Source organism: Canis lupus, chromosome 2 (assembly GCF_011100685.1).
Source record: "Canis lupus familiaris isolate Mischka breed German Shepherd chromosome 2, alternate assembly UU_Cfam_GSD_1.0, whole genome shotgun sequence".
Taxonomy (NCBI): domain Eukaryota; kingdom Metazoa; phylum Chordata; class Mammalia; order Carnivora; family Canidae; genus Canis; species Canis lupus.
The window spans coordinates 81,235,643-81,259,367 of NC_049223.1; the positions used below are offsets into that span (position 1 = coordinate 81,235,643).

The following is a 23,725-nucleotide window of genomic DNA, read 5'->3' on the forward strand; positions in this document are numbered from 1 at the left end:
GGAGAGAATTGTGAACATAACTTCCCCAATTTTGGCCCCTCTTACGGGGGTAATCCACCTTCTTAATGGGCAAGGGTGTCAAATGATATTTAGATGAACCACAAGGAAAAAAAAAATCTTAGTGACCAGATAAAATAATTCCACTGGAAGCAAGTAGTCCCAGACAAACTGTAACTCTCAAACCCCCAGACTTCTTTCTTGAAATAGTAGACAATTATAAATTCATCCACATTCATAAAAATTTCCAGCCCTAAGTAGGAATCAGGCAGCTGACAGAAGAGGAAATATCCTCTACAATTCCACCAAATGAGGAAGGAACAGTTGCTCCCCATTAGTTCACCTTTGTAGCCATCCAGCACAGTCAGTTTTGATTGCTGTATCCACAACTGATCGTCACCATGTGTTCAAGGCTAAAGTATCTTTAACTGGACAGCAACTTGCTTAAGAAACAAAATAGTAATCCTCTTCCCCTGGGCTAATGGAATCTTGACTGCATGACATCCCATACATTCCAGCAATTAGAAAAGAATGGCTATATTCCAGGATTTAGAAACATTCATCATCTCAATTTTCCCCCATTCCATCAAGGAGTATAATTCCAACATGGAAACTGTGTAGATCCAAAATGGAAAAAATCAAACATTGCCTTCACTCTTCTTCATCCAAGAACAGATTTCCAGATTAAAGTATTGTTTGTAGAATCCAAGCGGTTGAATCATTATGGTCTGCTAGGTTTTTTGTGACAATCCAATTTGTATGCTTCATGTAGTGAAAATTGAGAAGCAGATATCACTTCTAAAAGAATCTGTAGGCTATATTCCAGAAATATTCCATATAGTACAACCACAAAATCTGTAGCCAAATAGCTCCATCAGATAGCAGAGATATATCCAAGGAAGGCCTTCACATTATCCAAGAGAAGGAATAATTAATTCTAGAAGACAGGTAACTCCAAAAATGATACTGCCATACAATATCTTCCACCATTTTACATCTCAGGAGTAGATATCCAACCAGCTGCAGGAAATATCCTCTACGATTCCACAAGATACCAGCCACTGGGATAGAAATCACTTCCGTTTCCAACCCAAAATAGGAAACATTGAGAATGCCCAAAACTTTAAATCCATCTGGGGCCCCTAAATATGAGTTTCTGTTTCTCACCATATCAAATACAAAATACCTGCCTACAGAAACCTTGGAACTTACCCATCAAGTCTCCGCTCATAACGTCCTTCTCGTGCATGAAGTGATGGGGGGGGGCCATAAGCAGGCCCTCCACCACCTCCTCTGAACCCAGAAACCTCTCTACTACGAGATGCTATGGAAACTGTATCATCCAATCCCCGAGCAGCACTCGGAATGGTGCCTGGTTCATTATAATCCGTGCGTAGGTCTCTATCTCCCATTTTGTTGACTGAGTTGTGAGCTTTCTGTGCACTTTTGATGTCCACAAAATCCACAAAAGCAGCCACTCCTCCTTCAGATCCCCGCTTGGGGAGAATTTTGACACTTTCCACACGTCCATATCTGGAAAAAATAAAACAAACATTATTATCGCATAACAATTATTATCCAGTTTTTGAAAATTTGTTTCTTAGACACTTTACATAATCTATGTATGTGGGAGGAGTTCCAAAGTGACTTTTTAAAAAAAAATTATTTATTCATAAGAGACACAGAGAGGGAGAGAGGCAGAGACACAGGCAGAGAGAAAAGCAGGCTCCATGCAAGGAGCCCGATGTGGGACTCCATCTTGGGACTCTAGGATCACATCCTGGGCCAAAGGCAAGCACTCAACCGCTGAGTCACCCAGGCATCCAGACTTTTTTTTTTTTTTAAGATTTTATTTATTCATGAGAGATACAGAAAGAGAGGCAGAGACATAGGGAGAGGGAGAAGCAGGCTCCCTTATCCAGGACTCAATCTCAGGACCCAGGGATCAAGATCTGAGCCAAAGGCAGGTGCTCAACCACTGAACCACCCAGGTGCCTGGCAAAATGACACTTAAAATGGCTTTTACCCTCACATTTTTCTTTCATGGGGCAAAAATTTACTTTTTTTTCTTTTTTCTTTTTTTTTTTTTTTAATAAACTCTACACCCAATGCGAGGCTTGACCTCATAAGCCCTGAGAGAGTCACATGTTCTACTGACTAAGTCAGTCAGGGCCCCAAAAATTTACAAAGATTTTAACCATTTTATTGCTCTCATTTCTTAAATATTTACTAAATTACCTTTTAAGAACACTTAGCTGAAATGAATCAGAAATCTTAGAAATTATTATATATATTTAAAGATTTTATTTACTTATTTATGAGAGATGCAGAGTGAGAGGTATAGACAGGAGAAGCAGGCTCCATGCAAGGAGCTTGATATGGGACTCAATCCTGGGACCCTGGGACCACTCCCTGACCGAAGACAGACACTCAACCCCTGAGCCATCCAGGTGTCCCGAAATTATTACATTCTAAAACAGGATACTAAACCTAAGATTGTTCAATGTTACTTAGAAATCTTTAGTGTCGGGATCCCTGGGTGGCGCAGCGGTTTGGTGCCTGCCTTTGGCCCAGGGCACGATCCTGGAGATCCGGGATCGAATCCCACATTGGGCTCCCGGTGCATGGAGCCTGCTTCTCCCTCTGCCTGTGTCTCTGTGCCTCTCTCTCTCTGTGACTATCATAAATAAATAAAATAAATATTTAAAAAAAAAAAAAAAAGAAATCTTTAGTGTCAAAAATAAGTAAATAAAAATAAATATTTAGTGTCTATTAAAGTAAAAATTGTAACTAAAACAAGCTAGTTTACAGAGTTTAACTCATTAGTAAACATGATCCTACTGAAAAAATGAGATGATCCCACACTCCTGACTTGAAGGTAAAATAAATCCAATTATTTTGTGTATCCGTTTGAAGTGACAATCTTATTTTTAAGATTTTATTTATTTACTTGAGAGAGAAAGCAGAGCCAGGGGAGGGGCAGAGGGAGGAGACTCCCTCGAGTGCAAGCCTGCCATGGGGCTGTGGCTCCATCCCAGGACCCTGAAATCACGACCTGAGCCAAGTCAGAAGTCAGACACTTAACCAACTGGGCACCCAGGTGCCCCTGAAGTGATAGTCTAATTTTTTAATGCAGTTTTCTGCTATTTAAATTTTTCAGAAAAAAATAAATAAATAAATAAATAAATTTTTCAGGAGGTTACAACTACTAAAATTTATAATTTAGATATATTTAAGATTGTTTTTCATATAAATTAATAAATTTGAACATATCTTTTGACAGAACATATGGTCCCACTTTTATTCCAAACGAAGAAAAATGCTTACTATGTCTGCAAAAGAAAAATTTTAGGGCACCTTTTGTATTTGGAAGATACATGTGAGAAATATAATGATTTGGAATTTTTTAAGTCATGAAAATTCTACAAATTTCATTAGGAGTTAACTATACTTTATGTACTTGTAATCTGGCATTTTAGAAAGGCAGGCACAGCACTTTTAAATATAGCATTCTTATTTGCTGACAACCCCAAATCATAATTTTACACTTCTCCTGAAGCTGACATTATCAGAAAGCAGAACTTTTCTCTTTACATCCTCCAGTATGATTTAAGTTATTACCTCTTACAAGGGAAACATAATCCTAAAATTTAGTTTCATCAGGCAACTGAACTAGAAATAACAACATTACTTGTTACTAAAGTAATGAATAGATCTTTTTTTTTTTTAAGATTTTATTTATTTATTCATGACAGACAGAGAGAGAGAGGCAGAGACACAGGCAGAGGGAGAGGGAGAGAAGCAGGCTCCATACAGGGAGCCTGACGTGGGACTGGATCCCAGGTCTCCAGGATCACACCCTGGGCCGAAGGTGACGCCAAACCGTTGGGCCACCGGGGTTGCCCTGAATGGATCTTCTTAATTTGGAAAAAAATTTGTTAGAGGGGCACCCTGGGTGGCTCAGTTGGTTAAGCATCTGCCTCAGGCTTAGGTCAGGATCCCAGAATCCTGGGATCAGGTCCTGCAACAGACTCCCTGCTCAACAGGAGTCTGCTTTTCCCTCTGCCCTTCGGCCTTGCTTGGGCGTTCTCTCTCACACTCTCTCAAATAAATAAATAAATAAATAAATAAATAAATAAATAAATAAATAAATAAATGAAATCTTTGAAAAAAAAAGAAAAGAAAAACACTTGTTAGAAATTGGAATAGTTCTTTTCTTTCCGTACAAACATTGAACAATATCATCCAGTGTATCTGACAAAGGACTTGTATCTAGAATATAGAAATCTTATAATTCAACCCATTTTTTTAATAGCCAAAACACTTCAACAAAGAAGATACACAGGTGGCAGATAAACAAGCATATGCTCAAAATTAGTAGTCATTTGGGAAATACAAATCAAAACCACAATGAGATACCACTTCATACCCACCAGGCTATTTAAGGGGGAAAGAAAAAGGAAGAAAAGAACTAGTGTTGACAAGAATGCAGAAAAATTTGAAATCTAGTACAAGCTTGGGGAACTGTAAAATCATGCAGCCACTGTAGAAAAGTTTGGCATTTTCTCAAGAAGTTAAAGCATAGAATTACCATATGACCCAGCAATATCACTCCTTAAGAAGTGAAAACTGGGGCTCAAATAGATACGTGTACACCAATGTTCACCGCAGCATTATTCACAATAGCCTAAAGATAGAAACCCAAGGAATGATTAAACAAAATGTGAAATATACATACAATGGAATGGTATATTAAGACATAAAAAAAAAGGAAGTCCTGATACATGCTACAACATGGATAAAAATCTAAGACATCATATTAAATGAAATAAGCCAGACACAAATGGACAATTAGCTTATGATTATGTTTTTTTATGATTACATTTTTAAAGAGTATGTATGTATGTATGTATGTATTTATTTATTTATTTATTTATTTATTTAAGAGAGAACAGAGAGTACAAGTAGGGAGTGAAGGGGGAAAAGGAGCAGAGGAAGAGGGAGAAGCAGACTCCCTGCTGAGTAGGGAGCCCAATGCAGGGCTCAAACCCAGGACCCTGAGATCATGACCTGAGCCCAGGGCAGACACTTAACTGACACTGAGCCCTCTAGGTGCCCCTATGATTCCACTTATAGGAGTTACCTAGAACAGCTGAATTCATAGTGATAGAAAGTAGAACAGAGGTTATGAGGAGCAGGGAGAAGAGGGAAATGGGTTACTGCTTAATGGGTACAGAATTTCTGTATGGGATGAAAAAATTCTAGAAATAGTAGTGATGGTTACATATATCATTGAATGTACTTGATGCCACTGAATCATAAACCTAAGAGTAGTTAAAATAAATGTTATATTACACATATTTACCACACTCACAAACTTTATCACTAAATGGAAGGTTGCAGGATGCCTGGGTGGCTCAGCAGTTGAGCCTCTGCCTTTGACTCAGGGCATGGTCCCGAGGTCCAGGATGGAGTCCCACATCGGGCTCCCTGCCTGGAGCCTGCTTCCCCCTCTGCCTGGGTCTCTGCCTCTCTCTGTGTGTCTCTTATGAATAAATAAAATCTTAAATAGTCACATAGGTTTTTCTATTAAAAAAGGGATGGGGGGCCACCAGAATGGCTCAGTCAGTTAAGCATCTGACTCTTGATTTCGTCTCAGATCATGATTTCGGCTCTACCCATCAGCAAGGAGACTTGAGATTCTCTCCCTCTGCCCCTTCCCGTGCTTGTTTCCATTTGTGCTCTCTTTATCTCAAATAAATTAAAAAGAGATGTCTGGGTGGCTTGAGCCTCTGCCTGTGGCTCAGGGCATGATCCCAGGGTCCTGGGATTGAGTTCCACAGCCGGCTCCCTGCGAGGAGCCTGCTTCACCCTCTGCCTGTGTCTCAGCATCTCTCTATCTCTCGTAGATAAATAAAATCTTTAAAAAATAATAATAAAGGGACACCTGGGTGGCTCAGCGGTTGGGCGCCTGCCTTCAGTTCAGGTCGTGATCCTGGGATTCGGGATCAAGTTCCGCATCAGGCTCCCTGCGAGGAGCCTGCTTCTCCCTCTGCCTGTGTCTCTGCCCCTCTCTCTCTGTGACTCCCATGAATAAATAAATAAAATCTTTAAAAAAAAAAAAAAAAAAGTTAGCCATAGAATACAGGGAAGCAAATTTTTTAAGCTCATGTACTGAAAAACAAAGAGTTAATTACAATACTGAAAGAGGGACCAAACAATCAATGTATAGATTACAAATAGAGAATGAAGTAAATCATGCTTCTTCCTCCAAAGCGTGGGCTCACCATCTCTATCATTTTTATTTAAGGGGAGCACACTTTGAAAACAAGATGCAAGTTTATCTTCCAGTTCAACAAAGGAGAACTCAATCAGGTATTCTAACTACATTACTCTATACTGAGAAGGCTATACTGAGAAGGCTAGAAAAACCCTATACTGAGAAGGCTAGAAAAACCCAAATTAAAAAAAAATAAAATAAAATAAGGGCGGCCTGGGTGGCTCAGTGGTTTAGCACTGCCTTCAGCCCAGGGTGTGATCCTGGGGACCCGGGATCAGGTCCCACGTCAGGCTCCTTGTATGGAGCCTGCTTCTCCCTCTGCCTGTGTCTCTGCCTGCCTCTCTCTCACTCTCTGTGTGTGTCTCTATGAATAAATAAATAAAATCTTTTAAAATAATAATAATAATAGGGACACCTGGGTGGCTCAGCAGTTGGGCTCACGAATAAATAAAAATCTTTAAAAAAAAAAATAAATGAGACCATAAAGAAATTAGGTTAAAAAGAAAGAAACTGTGTTTGCTACAAGCTGCAGTACGTAACTATTTAATAGGTCTGTCTTCAAAAACGGTCAAAAAACAATACAAGTTTCTGTTTGGTCAAAAAGGTTCAACATTTAAAAATATTAAATTGTTCAACATACACTGTATTCTTCTGAGCTTTTTGTGTTTTGTTGTTGTTGTTTGTAAAGATTTTATTTATTCATGAGAGACACAGAGGCAGAGACATAGGCAGAGGTAGAAACTGGCTCCCAATAGGGAGCCCAATGCGGAACTCGATCCCAGGACCCCGGGATCATGACCCAAGCCAAAGCCAAACACTCAACCACTGGGCCACCCAAGTGCCCCTCTTCTAAGTTTTTAAGAGTCAATTTAAAAATTATCCAAAATAGGGGTGTCTGGCTGCTGGTTCAGTCAGTACAGCACGCGACTCTTAATCTCAGGGTCGTAAGTTCGAGCCTCACACTAGGTGTGGAGCTTACTTAAAATAAAAAATTTTGAAGCCCCTGGGTGGCTCAGCAGTTGAGCAGCTGCCTTTGGCCCAGGGCATGATCCTGGAGTCCTAGGATGGGGCCTGCTTCTCCCTCCTCCTATATCTCTGCCTCCCTCTCTCTGTGTCTCTCATGAATTAAAAAAATAAAAAATAAATAAAAAAATAAAATTAAATAAATAAATAAATAAATAAATAATAGAGCTTTTTTATTTTATATATATTTTTTAATTGGAGTTCAATTTGCCAACATAGAACACCCAGTGCTCATCCCATCAAGTGCTCCCTCAGTGCCCGTCACCCAGTCATCCTATCCCCACCCACCTCCCCTTCCACTACCCCTTGTTCGTTTCCCAGAGTTGGGAGTCTCTCATATTTTGTCACTCTCTCTATTTTTAAATCAATATAGTCCTTTAAAAAAAAATTTATTTATTCATGGAGACACGGGGAGGGGGGGGAGAGAGAGGCAGAGACACAGGCAGAAGGAGAAGTAGGCCCCATGCAGGGAGCCCAACGTGGGACTCAATCCCTAGTCTCCAGGATCACACCCCAGGCCGAAGGCGCGCTAAACCGCTGAGCCACGCCTCTCAAGAGGCTGCCCCTCCTTTTAATCTTGCTATCTTTTGCCTAAGTACAAATAATAAAGATAGCAAAAGACAAAGAATCCCTAAAGCCAGCAAAAGACAGTCACCCCACAGCCCTAGTATCACTGCAGAAAAAGCTAGTACTCTGAGAGATGTTTCTCTACTTGGAGAGACAGGGAGAAGAGTGGAAAAAGATGACAGGAAGAATGATTTGTAATAGTGTGGCAATTTGCATTATCTCTCTGCCAAATAATAGTAATAGTAATAATTTGTTATATAATCTTGGGTCTAGGAAAGACAGCACATGAGATAAAATCTCTATATCATAAAGAAAAAGACCACATAAATTCTATTTGTTGCCTTCTGGAATGTACATGTATACATGTACCTACTAAGTGCAATGTGACTTTTTAAATGCATTACTCTAGAATGCTTCCACAAATTCAATAGCTATAATTTGAACAGCTTTGTATGGTCTCCAGGAAAGAAAAAAAACAAAAAACAAAAAACAAAAGACAAAACACACACAGAAACCAAATAAATATTACAGTTCCTTGAATAGCAAAATATAGCCAAAAGATAATTGGGCAAAAATACTTGTAATACATGACAAATAAATGTTTCCCTAAATATAAAACAGTTCTGACAAATCAGGGAAGACAAGCCCCCCCCCCAAAAAAAAAACAGGCAAAATACCTGAATATGAAGTTCTTTTGAAATATGCATATACTGAGGCACCTAGGTGGCTCAGTCAGTTAAGTGGCTGACTTTGGCTCAGATCAGGATCTCAAGGTTCTGGTATCCAGTCCCGCATTAGGCTCCCTGCTCAGTGGGGAGTCTGCTTCTCCCTCTTCCTCTGCTGCTCCTCCCACTTGTGTTCTTGCTCTCTCAAATAAAGAAAATCTTTTCAGGACTCCTGGGTGGCTCAGTAGGTGAGCATATGCCTTTGGCTTAGGGCGTGATCCCGGGTCCTGGGACTGAGTCCCACATTGGGCGCTCCGTGGGGAGCCTGCTTCTCCCTCTGCCTACTGTCTCGGCACCTCTCTCTCTCTCCTTCTCTCTCTCTCTGGGTGTGTCTCATGAATAAACATATAAAAAATATTTTTTAAAAATCTTTTCTAGGGCAGGCTGGGTGGCTCAGCGGTTTAGTGCCGCCTTCGGTCCAGGACATGATCCTGGAGACCCAGGATCGAGTCCCACGTCAGGCTCCCTGCATGGAGCCTGCTTCTCCCTCTGCCTGTGTCTCTGCCTCTCTCTCTCTCTCTCCGTGTGTGTGTTTCTCATGAATAAATAAAATCTTTAAAAAAAAATCTTAAGTAAAAAAAAAAAAATCTTAAGTAAATAAATATAAAAAATATGTATGTACACACAGGGGGCACTAGTTAGCTCAGTTGATGGAGCATGTGACTCTTGATCTCAGGGGTGTAGGTCAGGCCCAACCTTGGGTACAGAGATTACTTAAAAATAAAATCTTAGGGGCACCTGAGTGGTTCAGTTGGTTAAAAGTCTGACTTCAGCCCAGATCATAATCCCAGGGTCCTGGCAGCGAGTCCCACATGATTCTCACATCCTCCCTGCTCAGCAGGAAGTCTGCTTCTCCCTCTCCGTCTCCCCATCCCCTTCCCCCCCCCCCCCCCCGCTTGTGCTCTTTCTCTTGCTCTCTCTCAAATAAATAAAATCTTTTGAAAAAAAATTAAAAATAAATAAAATGTGTACATACAGATAGTAAAAAGAAATACACTCAAAAAACCTGCTTAATTTCACTCAAAATTTTGAAAATAAAAAGTTTGAAAAAGGTAACATAATACAAAACCCTAAATTTTCATAATACCTAGGTACTAGTCTAAATAATAGGCACTTTCATAACACTGTAGGAATGTAAGTCAGAAAACCTCTTAGTAAGACAATTTCATAGTACTGATTAAGAACTAAGTACACATCCCTAGAAATTCCATTCACAAAGATTGATCATGCATGTGTAATTGCAGGTGTCTGCAAACTATACAAGACTGCTTACTGCAACACTGCTTATAACTGTAAAGAAAAACCACCATTCCACTTTCTGTCTATATGAATTTGACTGCTCCAGGTAGTTCCTGTAACTAGAATAATATAATACTTGACCTTTTGGGATTTATTTCACCTCATAAAATTTTATCTATATAGTTAGTTTTTGCTTTTAAAATAGACTCCTGGAAAAAAAATTAAATTAAATTAAATTAAATTAAATTAAATTAAATTAAATAATAAATAAAATATAAAAATAAAAGAAATAAAATAAAATAAATAAATACAAAAATAAAATAAATAAAGATAAATAAAATAAATAAAATAAATAAATAAAATAAAAGCAAATAAAAGAAAATAAAATAAAATAAAATAAAACAATAAAATAAAAATAAAATAAAATAAAATAAAATAAAATGAAAAATAAAAAATAAAATAAAATAAAAAATAAAATAAAATAAAATAAAATTAAAATCCCCTCCCTCTCCCTCCCTCCCTCCCCTCCCTCCCTCCCTTAAAATCCCTCCCTAAATCCCTCCTAAATCAAATCCCCTAAATAAAATCCCCTCCTAACTAAATAAAATAAATAAAATAGAGCCTGGGATCCCTGGGTGGCGCCAGTTGGTTTCCGCGCCTGCCTTTGGCCCGGGGCGGGATCCTGGAGACCTGGGATCGAATCCCACGTCAGGCTCCCGGTGCATGGAGCCTGCTTCTCCCTCTGCCTGTGTCTCTGCCTCTCTCTCTCTCTCTCTGTGACTATCATAAATAAATAAAAATTTAAAAAAAATAAAATAAAATAAAATAGACTCCTCACTCAGTGTGGAGCCCAATGCAGGGCTTGAACCCAAGACCCTGAGATCAAGACCTGAACTGAAATCAAGAGTCAGACACTTGGACAGCCTGGGTGGCTTAGCGGTTTAGCGCCTGCCTTCAGCCCAGGGCCTGATCCTGGAGACCCAGGATTGAGTCCCACATCGGGCTCCCTGCATGGAGCCTGCTTCTCCTTCTGCCTGTGTCTCTGCCTCTCTCTCTCTCTCTCTCTCTCTCTGTCTCTCATAAATAAATAAATAAAACCTTAAAAAAAAAAAAAGATTCAGACACTTAACCAAATGAGCCACCAGGTACCCCACCATATTTTTTTTTAAAAAGAAAAAAAAAATAAAAAAATAAAAAATAAAAAATAAATAAAACAGAAGAAAATCAAATTTAATAGGCGTACACATGAGGAATCCACATAAATGTAAAATTCCCTCACTCAGCATAATTTCTTCAAGGTTTGTCGATGTTGTATCATGAGTCAGAATTTCCTTCCTTCTAAGGCTGAGTAATATTCCATTGTATGTATTCTATTTATCACAAATTTAATATCTGTTTATTCTGTTTATCCATTCATGGATCATCAACATTATGGCTTCTTCTAACTTTTGGCTATTGTGAATAAGGCTGCTATGAACATAATAGATTACTTTTTTCATATGAAAAACTATTTACTGGTTCTAATTCAGAGGATTTAAGAAAACTTGAAAGACCAACGACAAGCTTAATTCAACCAACAAAACTATACTCATCTGTTTACTGAATCCATGGTGAGTGCCTAGAATCCTGTACGTGAAAATTTGATGACTAACTCTTGAGAAAAGCAATGTTTTCAGCAAAGCCTTGAATGACAAATTCTTCAGAACTATTACAGGTATCATTACCTCAGTGAAAAAATACACATATACACATATGCATTATTTTACACCAATCTAGTGAGAACCTATTTACTAAGTAAAATTAATTTTGGATATGCCTGGCTGGCTCAGTCAGTAGAGCATGACTCTTGATCTCAGGATCCTGAGTTCAAGCCCCACGTTGGTCACTGAGTTTACTTTAAAAAATTATTTTAAGTCAATTTTTAATAAAAGGATAAAACTGCTCAACTGATACATAAACCTCTGACAGATTATTCAATTAGGGGGAGAAAAAAATTCCTAACATTCTATAATCTTTAGATCCTACTGGTGAGATCAAATAGGAAGAGTGGATCTTTTAGCCAATCTTAGAAATACTTCATGAAGTACTTCTCTCTAGAGCACAGGAGAGACGAGTCTATCCTACATGAACCAAAACACAATACAGGAACATGATGACCACTAAGTTAAAATCTGGACTTTTGTGCTCACAATACTTCATGAATAACCTCATAAATGTGTCTGATTTACACACTACTTTTCTGGGAAAAGTTCAAGTATAACTAAATAGAATGCAAATGATCATAATTAATGATTTCATAATAACAGTAAATTAAGCAGATGAAGAAAAAAGGAGCAAAGCAAGCTGATCAACAAAAGGGAAGACTAGAGAGAACAAAGCTGAAGAAGCAGAAGCCAAGAGAACAAAAAATAGCAAAAATCCACATCAAGAGTAGCTAGCATGAATACATTTGAAAACATGCTTCTTACTTAGCTAACCAGGACTATTACAATTGCTGAGAAGAAAGTCACTTTTAACCTTATAACTTGCGGGCAGCCCCGGTGGCGCAGCGGTTTGGCACTGCCTGCAGCCTGGGGTGTGATCCTGGAGACCCAGGATCGAGTCCCACATCGGGCTCCCTGCGTGGAGCCTGCTTCTCCCTCTGCCTGTGTCTCTGCCTCTCTCTCTCTCTGTGTCTATGAATAAATAAATAAAATCTTTAAAAAAAAAATAACCTTATAATTTGCTTCTTGGTAAAACAATAAGTTAAACATTGATTCTGGGAAACTTTTGAATACTTCTAACACTTCACTTGACCAGTGACTTTTATCCTTATTTCATATAATATAGTTGCTAAAATAAAACAGAAGACAAAAACATGACCCCACTTTTTTTTTTCCTAAAGATTTTATTTATTCATGAGAGATACACAGAGAGAAGCAGAGACACAGGCAGAGGGTGAAGCAGGCTCCTCGCAGGGAGCCTGATGTGGGACTCGATTCCAGGACCGGGATCATATCCTGAGCCAAAGGTAAACATTCAACCACTGAGCCACTCAGGCACCCCGGCCCCACCTTTTTGTAATTACATAAATCCCATATTCTTTACTCCACTATGAGTATCTTTGTAAAATCTTTGAAGACTACTTCTACTCCTAGATTTGGGAAATAAGTTCTTTATCACTCCTCAATCTTAAAAGGTCTTTGGATTTATTTAATTCCAATGTTTTTTTTAAACTTTTGCTTCCCAATAAAGAACCATGGCAAGGAATTAACCCAATCCATATAAAAAATGAGTCACAGGGCACCTGGGTGGCTTAGTCAATTAAGCCTGTGACTCTTAATTTCAGCTCAGGTCCTGATCTCAGGGTCACAGGATCAAGTCCTGTGTGGGGCTCCATGCTTATCACGGAGTCTGATTGTCCCTCTGCTCCTCCCCCTGTTCATGCTTGCTCTCTTTAAAATAAAAAAATAAACAGAATCTTAAAAAAAGTCATTAGCTGGGACACCTGCGTGGCTCAGTGGTTGAGCATCTGCCTTCAGCTCAGGTCCTGATCCAGGGGTCCTGGGATCAAGTCCCAGATCAGGCTCCCTGCAAGGAGCCTGCATAGCCCTCTGCCTATGTCTCTGTCTCTCATGAATAAATAAATAAAATTAAAAAAAAAAAAGTCATAGCCTGTATGTCAATCATTTTATTAAATACGCAAACTTTCCCAGTCCACATTTTAATCTGATTAGTTATAATCTCTAGAAATAAAAAGTTTCTTCTACAAACAAAAAATATTTTAGAAATTACAAAACATTCAGAAAAAAAAACAGAAAGACACTGTTACAACAAAATTTTCAATATGATCAACACAAGGAAAATCAAATATCGTAACTCCGTGAGACCCTAAACTGTGATGATAAGTTCCTTTTATACATCTACTTTTAGAATAACAAAGCAAATATATGCTGAAAGGATGATCTATGTCAAAAACCACTGTGGACAGGGTTACTTTACGAGAAAAATAGATGTGAGTGATGAGAAAAACTAGAGTATATCCTTATACACTTTACATATACACTATTTTTTAAAAAATCAACTGCAACATAACTTAAAACTATTTAAAACTTTACAAATACCGGGATCCCTGCGTGGCTCAGCGGTTTAGTGCCAGCCTTCCACTCAGGGCGTGATCCTGGAGTCCCTGGATCAAGTCCCACATCGGGCTCCCTGCGAGAAACCTGCTTCTCCTTCTGCCTCTGTCTCTGCCTCTCAATCTCTGTGTCTCTCGTGAATAAATAAATAAAATCTTAAAAAAAAAAATCAGAGAACAAAGGGTGAGATATTAACATATACCTCAAAAAGTGTTTTTGTTGGTTTGTTTTCTTTTTGAGGGGGGGTGGGGCAGGGGGAGAGAGAGAATCCCAAGCAGGCCCCACACCACGCAGAGCCCAACTAGGGGCTGGATCCCATAACCCCAAGGCTCAGAACCTGAGCCAAAAGTCAAACTGACTGAGCCACCCAGGCACCCCATGGACAAGAATGTAATCAGCAAAATTCACACAGTCAGAAACTATAGAATAATCAACCTGGTTTGCAACAAATTAAGTTGTAAAGAGAGAGTAAGATTAAAACCTATATATTAAAAGACTTCAACAGGCAAAATATTCATCAAGAAGTAAATAAACTGGGGGATCCCTGGGTGGCTCAGTGGTTTGGCGCCTGCTTTTGGCCCAGGGCGTGATCCTGGAGTCCCGGGATCGAGTCCCACATCAGGCTCCCAGCATGGAGCCTGCTTCTCCCTCTGCCTGTGTCTCTGCCTCTCTCTGTCTCTCTTTCATGAAAGAATAAATAAAATCTTAAAAAAAAAAAAAAAAGTGGTATACTTTAAAAAAAAAATCTTGCAAAAAAAAAAAAAAAAGAAGTAAATAAACTGGGGATCCCTGGGTGGCTCGGCAGTTTAGCGCCTGCCTTCGGCCCAGGGCATGATCAAGGCCCACATCGGGCTCCCTGCATGGAGCCTGTTTCTCCCTCTACCACCGTCTCTGCCTGCCTTTCTCTCTCTCTCTCTCTCTCTCTCTCATGAAATAAATAAATAATCTTAAATAAAAACAAAAAACTGTGATATCTTGACTAGGGTCGTAGTGGTAGCTACGACGATGCCTACATCTCTCAAAATTCAACGAACTTTACACTTTAAGTAATCTATATGCAGATTAAACCTCAAAAAATTTTAAATTTATTGGAGCTTAAACACACAACCCCAAGGCCAAGAGTCTCATGCTCTACCAACTGAGCCACCCAGGTGCCCCCCAACTTTAAGTTGTTTCAACCAAATTTTTAAAGAATTACATACCACCAATTAATTACAATTGGTATGCCCTTAATAGAGTCTGAGTTCAGAAAAAGATTTTTGACTACACAAAAAAAATTTTTAAAAACCAATCCATTACAAACTTTAATAGTGGCTGGATATTTGAAATAGGAATATATCTATTTAAACAATCCTTACCTTGTAGGCATAAATACTGAAATATTTATGGATAAAAGTAAGATGTCCAGAATCTACTTCAAAATAATACAAACATTCCAGGGCTTGTGCCAAAGAATAAGGGTCTTAACTCATTAAGGAATCCCTTGGAAGGGACCAAGAGTATATCCGAAGAGAGGGAAAAAATGTTGAGTACAGCCACTTTGGAAAACAATAGGAGGCTCCTCAAAACATTAAAAATAGAACTACCAGGGATCCCTGGGTGGCGCAGCGGTTTGGCGCCTGCCTTTGGCCCAGGGCGCGATCCTGGAGACCCGGGATCAAATCCCACGTCGGGCTCCCGGTGCATGGAGCCTGCTTCTCCCTCTGCCTATGTCTCTGCCTCTCTCTCTCTCTCTCTCTGTGACTATCATAAATAAATAAACATTTAAAAAAAAAAAATAGAACTACCATATGATCCAACAATTCACTTCTGGGTATTTATCCAGAGAAAATGAAAACACTAACTTGAAAAAAAAATATGTGGATCCCCATATTCACTGCAGCATAATTTACAACAGCTAAGACACAGAAACAATCTAAGTGTTCATGGACTGAAGAATGGGTAAAGAAAATGTAGTATGTATATACATAATGGAATACTAAACAGTCATAAAAAAGAAGGAAGTCTTGCTATTTGAGACAAGGTGGATGAACCTTGAGGGCATTATACTAAATGAATCAGAGAAAGACAAATACCAAATGATCTCATTTCTGCATAGCATGTTAAAAACAAGAAAACTCACAAGCTCACAGATACAGAGAACAGACTGGGGGCAGAAGGGTGAAATGAGTAAAAGAAAGGGGAGTCAAGGAGATCCCTGGGTGGCTCAACAGTTTTTTAAAAATCTTTAAAAAAGAAAGGAGGTCAAAAGGTACAACCTTCTAGTTATAAAATAGTCACAGGAAGAGATGCCTTGGTGGCTCAGTGGTTGAGCATCTGCCTTCTGCTCAGGGCATTATCCTGGGATCGAGTCCCGAGTCCCACATCAGGCTTTCTGCAGAGAGCCTGCTTCTCCCTGACTAGGTCTCTGCCCCTCTCTGTGTCCCTCATGAATAAAGAAAATCTTAAAATAAAATAAAATAGTCACAGGGATATAATATGCCACATAGTAACTACAGTTAACAATATTGTATTACTTATTTGAAAGTTGCTAAGAAAGTAAATCTTAAAAGTCCTCATCACAGGGATCCCTGGGTGGCTCAGCGGTTTGGCGCCTGCCTCTGGCCCAGGGCACGATCCTGGAGACCCGGGATCAAGTCCCACATCAGGCTCCCGGCATGGAGCCTGTTTCTCCCTCTGCCTGTGTCTCTGCCCACCCCACCCCCCATAAATAAATAAATAAAATCTTCAAAAAAAAAAAAGTTGGGATCCCTGGGTGGCGCAGCGGTTTAGCGCCTGCCTTTGGCCCAGGGCGTGATCCTGGAGACCCAGGATGGAATCCCACATCGGGCTCCTGGTGCATGGAGCCTGTTTCTCCCTCTGCCTGTGTCTCTGCCTCTCTCTCTCTCTCTGTGTGACTATCATAAATAAATAAAAAATTAAAAAAAAAAAAAGTCCTCATCACAGGAAAAAAAAGGGGGGGGGCACCTAGGTGGCTCAGTTGGTTAAGAGTCTGACTGTGGCTCAGGTCATGGTCCCAGGGTCCTGGGATCAAGCCCTGAGTCAGGATCCCTGCTCAGCAGGGAGTCTGCTTCTCCCTCTCCCTCTACTCTCCACCCCCCTGCTCATTCTCTCTCTCTCTCTCTCTCTCTCTCTCTCTCTCTCTCAATCTTTCTCCTTCTCACAAACAGGTAAGTAAAATCTATTTTAAATCTATTTTTGGGGGGATCCCTGGGTGGCGCAGCGGTTTGGCGCCTGCCTTTGGCCCAGGGCGCGATCCTGGAGACCCGGGATTGAGTCCCACGTCGGGCTCCCAGTGCATGGAGCCTGCTTCTCCCTCTGCCTGTGTCTCTGCCTCTCTCTCTCTCTTTCTCTCTGTGACTATCATAAATAAATAAATAAAAATTTAAGAAAAATAATAATAAATAAATAAATAAATAGATAAATCTATTTTTATTGGGGACCCTGGGTGGCTGAATGGTTTAGCACCTGCCTTTGGGCCAGGGTGTGATCCTGGGGTCCCAGGATCAAGTCCCGCATCAGGCTCCCTGCATGGAGCCTGCTTCTCCCTCTGCCTGTGTCTCTGCCTCTGTGTGTGTGTGTGTGTGTGTGTGTGTGTGTGTGTGTGTCACGAATAAATAAATAAAATCTTTTTAAAAAATCTTTTTATTTTAAAAAATAAATTTAAAAAACGAAAAAAAATTTAACTATGTATGGTGACAGGTATTAACTAGACTTATCTAGTAGACATTGAAATATATACAAGTATCAAATTATGTTATATAACATTAGTTTTTAGTATCAATTATAACTCAATTTTTAAAAAAAAGTTAAGGTCAGTGAGGTTTATGAGAAGGTAGGGCATGGGCAAAATTTTGCTTAGATACCATAGAAAGTGAGTGACTGACAACCAAATAAATAAATGAAGCAATGATGATTCCTAATATTATTTTCTAAGAAACAAACTCCTTTCTCTTCTGTGTGACTCTCCCCTCTTCTACGTGACTCAGCACATAATAAAGCTCAGACTGATCTAGTGATTAAGTTCATGTCACTAAGTCAATGGTGGAATTAGAACCAAAACTACAATTTTAAGAGTCAGGTAGCTTTAGATCTGCTTTAAACCAGAGAGAGATGAATGTATTGATCCACAAATTGTCTCCTAGGAAAGAAAAAATCGGGGGCAAAAACATGCAAGTCATTTCAAGTCCTACCTTCCTTTCTTTCCTTGTTCCTCACCCTCACCCTCAAATGTTGGTTTCCAAAGAAATTAGTTGAGAGAGGGGGGATGTGAAACAGAGGCAGCAGGGCTGATGTGCCCAGAGTTGGGGGGGGAGGCGGGGGGGGGGGGGGAATGGAGCAGGAAGGCAACAGAATGGTCTATTAGCTACACTGAGAACAGAACTGGTTGAGTAAATAACACTAAGAGTAACAGCAGTCAGGTTTCTCATCGTCTACGAAAAAATTTACAAATATGTAATGGAGAAGTTAGAAAGAATCCTCATGTATTGGAACATGTGAAGTACAGATAATGTGCATATATGAAAATCAAATACAAAGGGTAAATAGTAAAGACATTAACTTAACCAAGTGAGCAAAGTTAAACTAATATCCCCAGTGGTAGGATGGATCCACACTGTTTGCCTCCTTATATATTACTCTGAGATGGGCACAGAATCGTTTCTGTGGTATTCTTGCCAAGAATGCATGCCCTCATCTGGTCATGAGGTAACACCAGACAAGCTCAAGTGGAGGCCATCCTGCAGAATGAAAGGCCTAGGTTTTGTTTTTGTTTTTTTTGTTTTTTTAATTTTATTTTTTATTCATGAGAGAGAGAGAGAGAGAGAGAGAGGGAGCCAAAGACACAGGCAGAAGGAGAGGCAGGCTCCATGCAGGGAGCCCGACATGGGACTTGATCCTGGGACTCCAGGATCACGCCCTGGGCCAAAGGCAGACACCAAACCACTGAGCCACGCAGGGATCCCCAGGCCTAGGTTTTATAAGACTATCAGGCACATGAGAATTAGGGTAAGACTGTTCCAGAATGATGAGATGCAACCATAAACAGCAATACATGGATCAAAAAAGAAAAAGGAATATTGTTGGGATGGCTGGCATCATTTCAATGGGGTCTATGGACTGGGCAGTAATAACTGTGCCAATGTTGGTTTCCTGACTGGGAAGACTATGAAATGCAACGGAAGAGTGTCCTTGTTTGGGTAAAGTATGTACTAGAGAGAGACTTTCAGGGTAACAGGATAGCATGCCACAAAAAGACAAGAGACAGTAATGGAGCAAATGGTGCAAACTGGTAACAATTGAGGATTTTTTTTTCCCAGAGATTTTATTTACTTATTCATGAGAGACAGAAAGAGGCAGAGAGGCATAGGCAGGCTCCCTGTCGAGAGCCCAATGCAGGACTAGATCCCAAGTCCCCGGAACCATTCCCTGAGCTGAAGGTAGATGCTCGACCACTGAGCCACCCAGGCATCCCACAACTAAGGAATTTAGAGGAAGGAGATGTGGGAATTCTTTGTACCATATCATGAACTGTATTTCAAAACATTTTAAATAAGAAAATAACACCACTAAGAAAGAAGTGGATCTAAGTCTGGACAGGCCTTCATTCTGGTGTATCAAATACCATCATTTCAAGGAGGCTGTACTTATTCCCCCCATCCTCATGACTCTCTATCCCTTCCTTTGCTTCATTTCTCTTCATAAGGCAGGATAGGCCACAACTGATGGTTGTTTGGGCTGAATGCCGAGTACATGGGATTCATCTACTATTCTTCTTTTTTTGTATATACTCAAAATTCTCCAAAGTAGAATTTTTAAACTATAAAATAGTAATATCTATGCATCTTTATTAATACACTAAAGTATCTAGCAGCATGTCTAATAGCTACTTTACTTTCCAAGTTGTGATGAGCATAAATGATTTGCAAACATGGAAATGAAGTCAGAAAGAATCTTCTGCAGGGTACCTGGGTGGCTCAGTGTTAAGCATCTGATTTTGGCTGCTGCTGTGATCTTGGGATCCCGGGATCCTGGGATCCTGTGACCCAGCCCGCAATGAGCCATTCCACGGGCTCCAAGCTCAGCGGGGACACTCACCTCGTCCCTCAACTCTCTTCTTCTGCCCCTCCCCCGCAGCTCATGCACACAGATGTGCGTGCATTCTCTCAAATAAATAAAATCTTAAAGAAAATTTTAAAAAAAACAAGGTGATTTTTAAGGAATCTTAAATGGAAAAAGTGCCTTTACTGTAGACAGTGTACTAGTATAATTTTTAAAAATGCCTGAGACAAAAAAATTACCACCTACCAATTTAATGATTTATAAAAGACACAAGTCACTGTATGCCAAATGTCATTTTGTAAAATATAATTTTTTAAAGATATTTATTAGATAGCTCAAGCATGAGCAGGGACAGAAGCAGAGGGAAAGTACCTCAACCAGACTCGGCATTGAGCAGGGAGCTGCACGCAGGGGCTTGATCCCGGGACCTTGAGATCATGACCTGAGCCAAAATGAAGAGTCTGACACCTAACCGACTGAGCCACTCAGGCGCCCCTAAAATACAAGATGTTTTTTAAAAGAGTACAAATGTCCTAGTTTTCAAATCAAAGGAATAAAATGGAGTGAAGGTTTAAATAAATCGGCCAATTTTAAGAATCAAAAAACTATAAATGTATTGCACAAAAAAGTACATACATTCCTATCACGTTTACACACAGTGTAACAATCAAAGTCAATACAAGCTATAATCAGAAAATCTTCATTCCATTTGTCAAAACTCTCAAGTTACCCAAACTCTGCATTTAACACGCAAAGACATATACATAACTCTAGAGGTTAAGGCTGGACTAAAAACCTAGCACCAAAACATGCAATAGGAAAAATAATAGTGTTTCCCATTTGAAGTTTCCCACAAATACTCCTTAACTTTAAGAACTGGAACTGCTCCTTCTACAATAAAAATCTCTATGCTAAACTTCAATTTATCTCTATATTCAAAATGAACTCCCAAATAATTAAAGCCAAGAATTCATTAAACTTAAGTGAGGATTTTATAGATATTCTTTTGTGGGTTCTTTTTAGATGTTCAAGCAATTTTCAAGTTGGCAGATGCAGACACATGTAGGGGGAAAAATCTGAATATTCTAATACTGTAAAATTATACCGAGAACATCTTTTCATGGCAAAGTAGATTTCCATGCAGTGAAAACCAGTTAGGTAGCACACAAAAATTATACAGTTTGTAATAAAATGATTAAACATTCTAACTGGTTTCCACAACAGAGTATACTACCTTCACTCAAAATTGAGTAGCTCTAAGGCAAATAATAAAAAAAAATAATAAAGTATCAAGGTTAGAAAGTTAACTATAGAAAATTACTTTGTCTCCTTGTTCAGCAGGCTAAGATATGTCTGTTTCAAGAGCGTAAACAACATTTATTACAAAGCATCCAATAAGGAAATTCAGGAGCCCAATTTTAATAAATATACATACTCAAGTATTTGCAGGCCACAAAATGCTTACTCTAAATACTGTGGACTAGTTAACTACAGCTCCAACACCACAGATTCTTGTAAGTAAAAACAAATATATCTGGACGCCTGGGTGGCTCAGCGGTTAAGCGCATCTGCCTTTGGCTCAGGGTGTGATCCTGGGGTCCCAGGATCGAGCCTCACATCGGGCTCCCTGCATGGAGCCTACTTCTCCCTCTGCCTGTGTCTCTGCATCTCTCTCTCATGAATAAATAAATAAAATCTTTAAAAAAAGTATATATATATATATATACACACACACACACATATATCATCTCCAATTGCATGTATTAGTTTTCACGAGCTGTTTCAAACATTTTTTTTTAAATTTAAGCAAAATTTCAAAGTAAGGAGAAAGTGAGACTTAAGACCATTTGGAAAAACTTTCCCATTACCACTATCTTTATAACTTCTGTATAAATCTTCCCAAAGCATGAGTGCTCTACAGGATTAGAAGTGTCTCATAAATCAAGCCCGCAATCTCTTCATAAGCATTCCAAACAATACAATGCCTGAGCAATCAAGAATCTACAAGAAAGGTAGTTGAAAAACATGTCCCCCACAAGTCAAACACCACCATTCGTCCTGGCACCGAGCCCTGTTTTCCTCCAATCTGCCAGAGGCATTCTACTCAGGAAATAAAATACAACATTTCAAGCTTTCTGTATTAATTTTTTAGTGCTATTTCTCAAGATAATTTTTTTTTTATTTTTAAAATGTACAAAAGCCCATCTGAAAATAATTAACGAAATTGTAACATTCAAAGCCAGAGCTGTTTCTACATAGAAACAGGCTGGGCTCTAAAAAAGAAACGATGTAGCAATGATGTAAGGCTAGAGTGAGTCAAATTTGTTTTAAGTCTAAAAATACCTCTAGTTATAGAATACTGAAGACAAGGAAATTCTTCCACTATATTTTTACTGTGTCCCCAAAGTAAAGAGATCCAAATACATGAACATATAACATGTATTCCAGCTATTGAAACTCAGAAAACCATTGTAATAAGACATTTAAAATTAGCAAAGCCAAAATACATTTTCAAATAGGTCTCATTCTTTGACAACATTTTTACATAAGCGGCTACCTTGCTCTACCTCTGCATGATTTTTAACATATTCTACAAAACTGGGAATGGATGGGAAGAACCTGAATACGTGATTTACTCAAAATGGGCAAATAAGACATAGAGAATTTTATATTCTTTAAAGGGCTCTATTCGTTCGCTCACTCTAATTCAAAGAATCATCTCTGCACACACCTCTCCCTCTTACAACTAAAAGACAGCAACCAATTGTTGTGTAACTCCTCCCTTCCCCCCTTCAACCCAGCTAACATACAAAGGAAAGGACTTTCTCTATTGTGCAAATTCAGTCCCTGCAACAGATCTTTGTTAACTAAAATCTGATTCAGAAATAGTCCTCATTTATTTTTTTTTTCCACTGGAATACAAAAACTGTAAAGAATAGTAACACAACAAATGTTATTCTTATTTCAAGAAGGTAAAGTCAAATTTTGAAAATGCTCTGATTACATTTTATAGATTTGGTCTTTCTTTGGTACGGAAAGAAAAAAGCCAAATCAGCATCCTTCCCTCAATCTATTTTCCACCAAAAACACTGATCAAAATGTAAATAATACAAAGAAGGTTTGGGTTTGACCCCTCCCCCCCCCCAACACACACAAAAGTACCTCTAAGCTGCCCTGCTCCCAAAACTGTCTGGTTTAATCTTAAAAAAAAAAAAAATCCAAATACTTACTACAAAGGCCTAATCAGTGTTACAAGAATAATCATTTTGAAAACGTTTTAAGTAATGTATTCCCAATATACACCACTTAATCCTGTAAAACAGTTATTAGTTAATGTTGTAATTAGCTAGGGAAAAGTGTAAAAGCTGGTAAAAGGTATTATAGGGTTTATCTCATTCTGATTTCTAGAAAACACTACAAGTGTGTATCCTTACATTTCCTTCCAGAGCTATCATTCTAGTACAATTACCTTTTTACCCTTTCACTTAAATTACTCAAATTTTCCTCCCAGTAACAATCACATTTTACAAAACGTTTTCGACAATAGGGATAAAAGGCTTTGAATTCCTCCAAACAGGGTCCATTTAGCTCCACAGCTGGAAAGGCAAAAAAAAAAAAAAAAAAAAAAAAAAATTTCTTGTACATATCTACGAATAAACAAGCAGCCATAAATAGAGATTACCTGTCTTGGGGATCGGGTGGGAAGTGGGGGATGG

The 23,725-nt window shown here is 39.0% G+C and overlaps 1 protein-coding gene across 3 annotated transcripts in view; it reads right to left on the bottom strand.

The window, feature by feature from the left end:
- The window catches only part of SPEN (spen family transcriptional repressor), a 94,571-nt gene that overhangs the window by 68,302 nt on the left and 2,544 nt on the right, over positions 1–23,725 (bottom strand). For all 3 annotated transcript variants that reach the window (XM_038531893.1, XM_038531892.1, XM_038531894.1), the window contains exon 2: positions 1,210–1,530. In XM_038531893.1, coding sequence (XP_038387821.1) covers positions 1,210–1,530 — 321 coding nt within the window. The remainder of the gene's footprint in view (positions 1–1,209; positions 1,531–23,725) is intronic.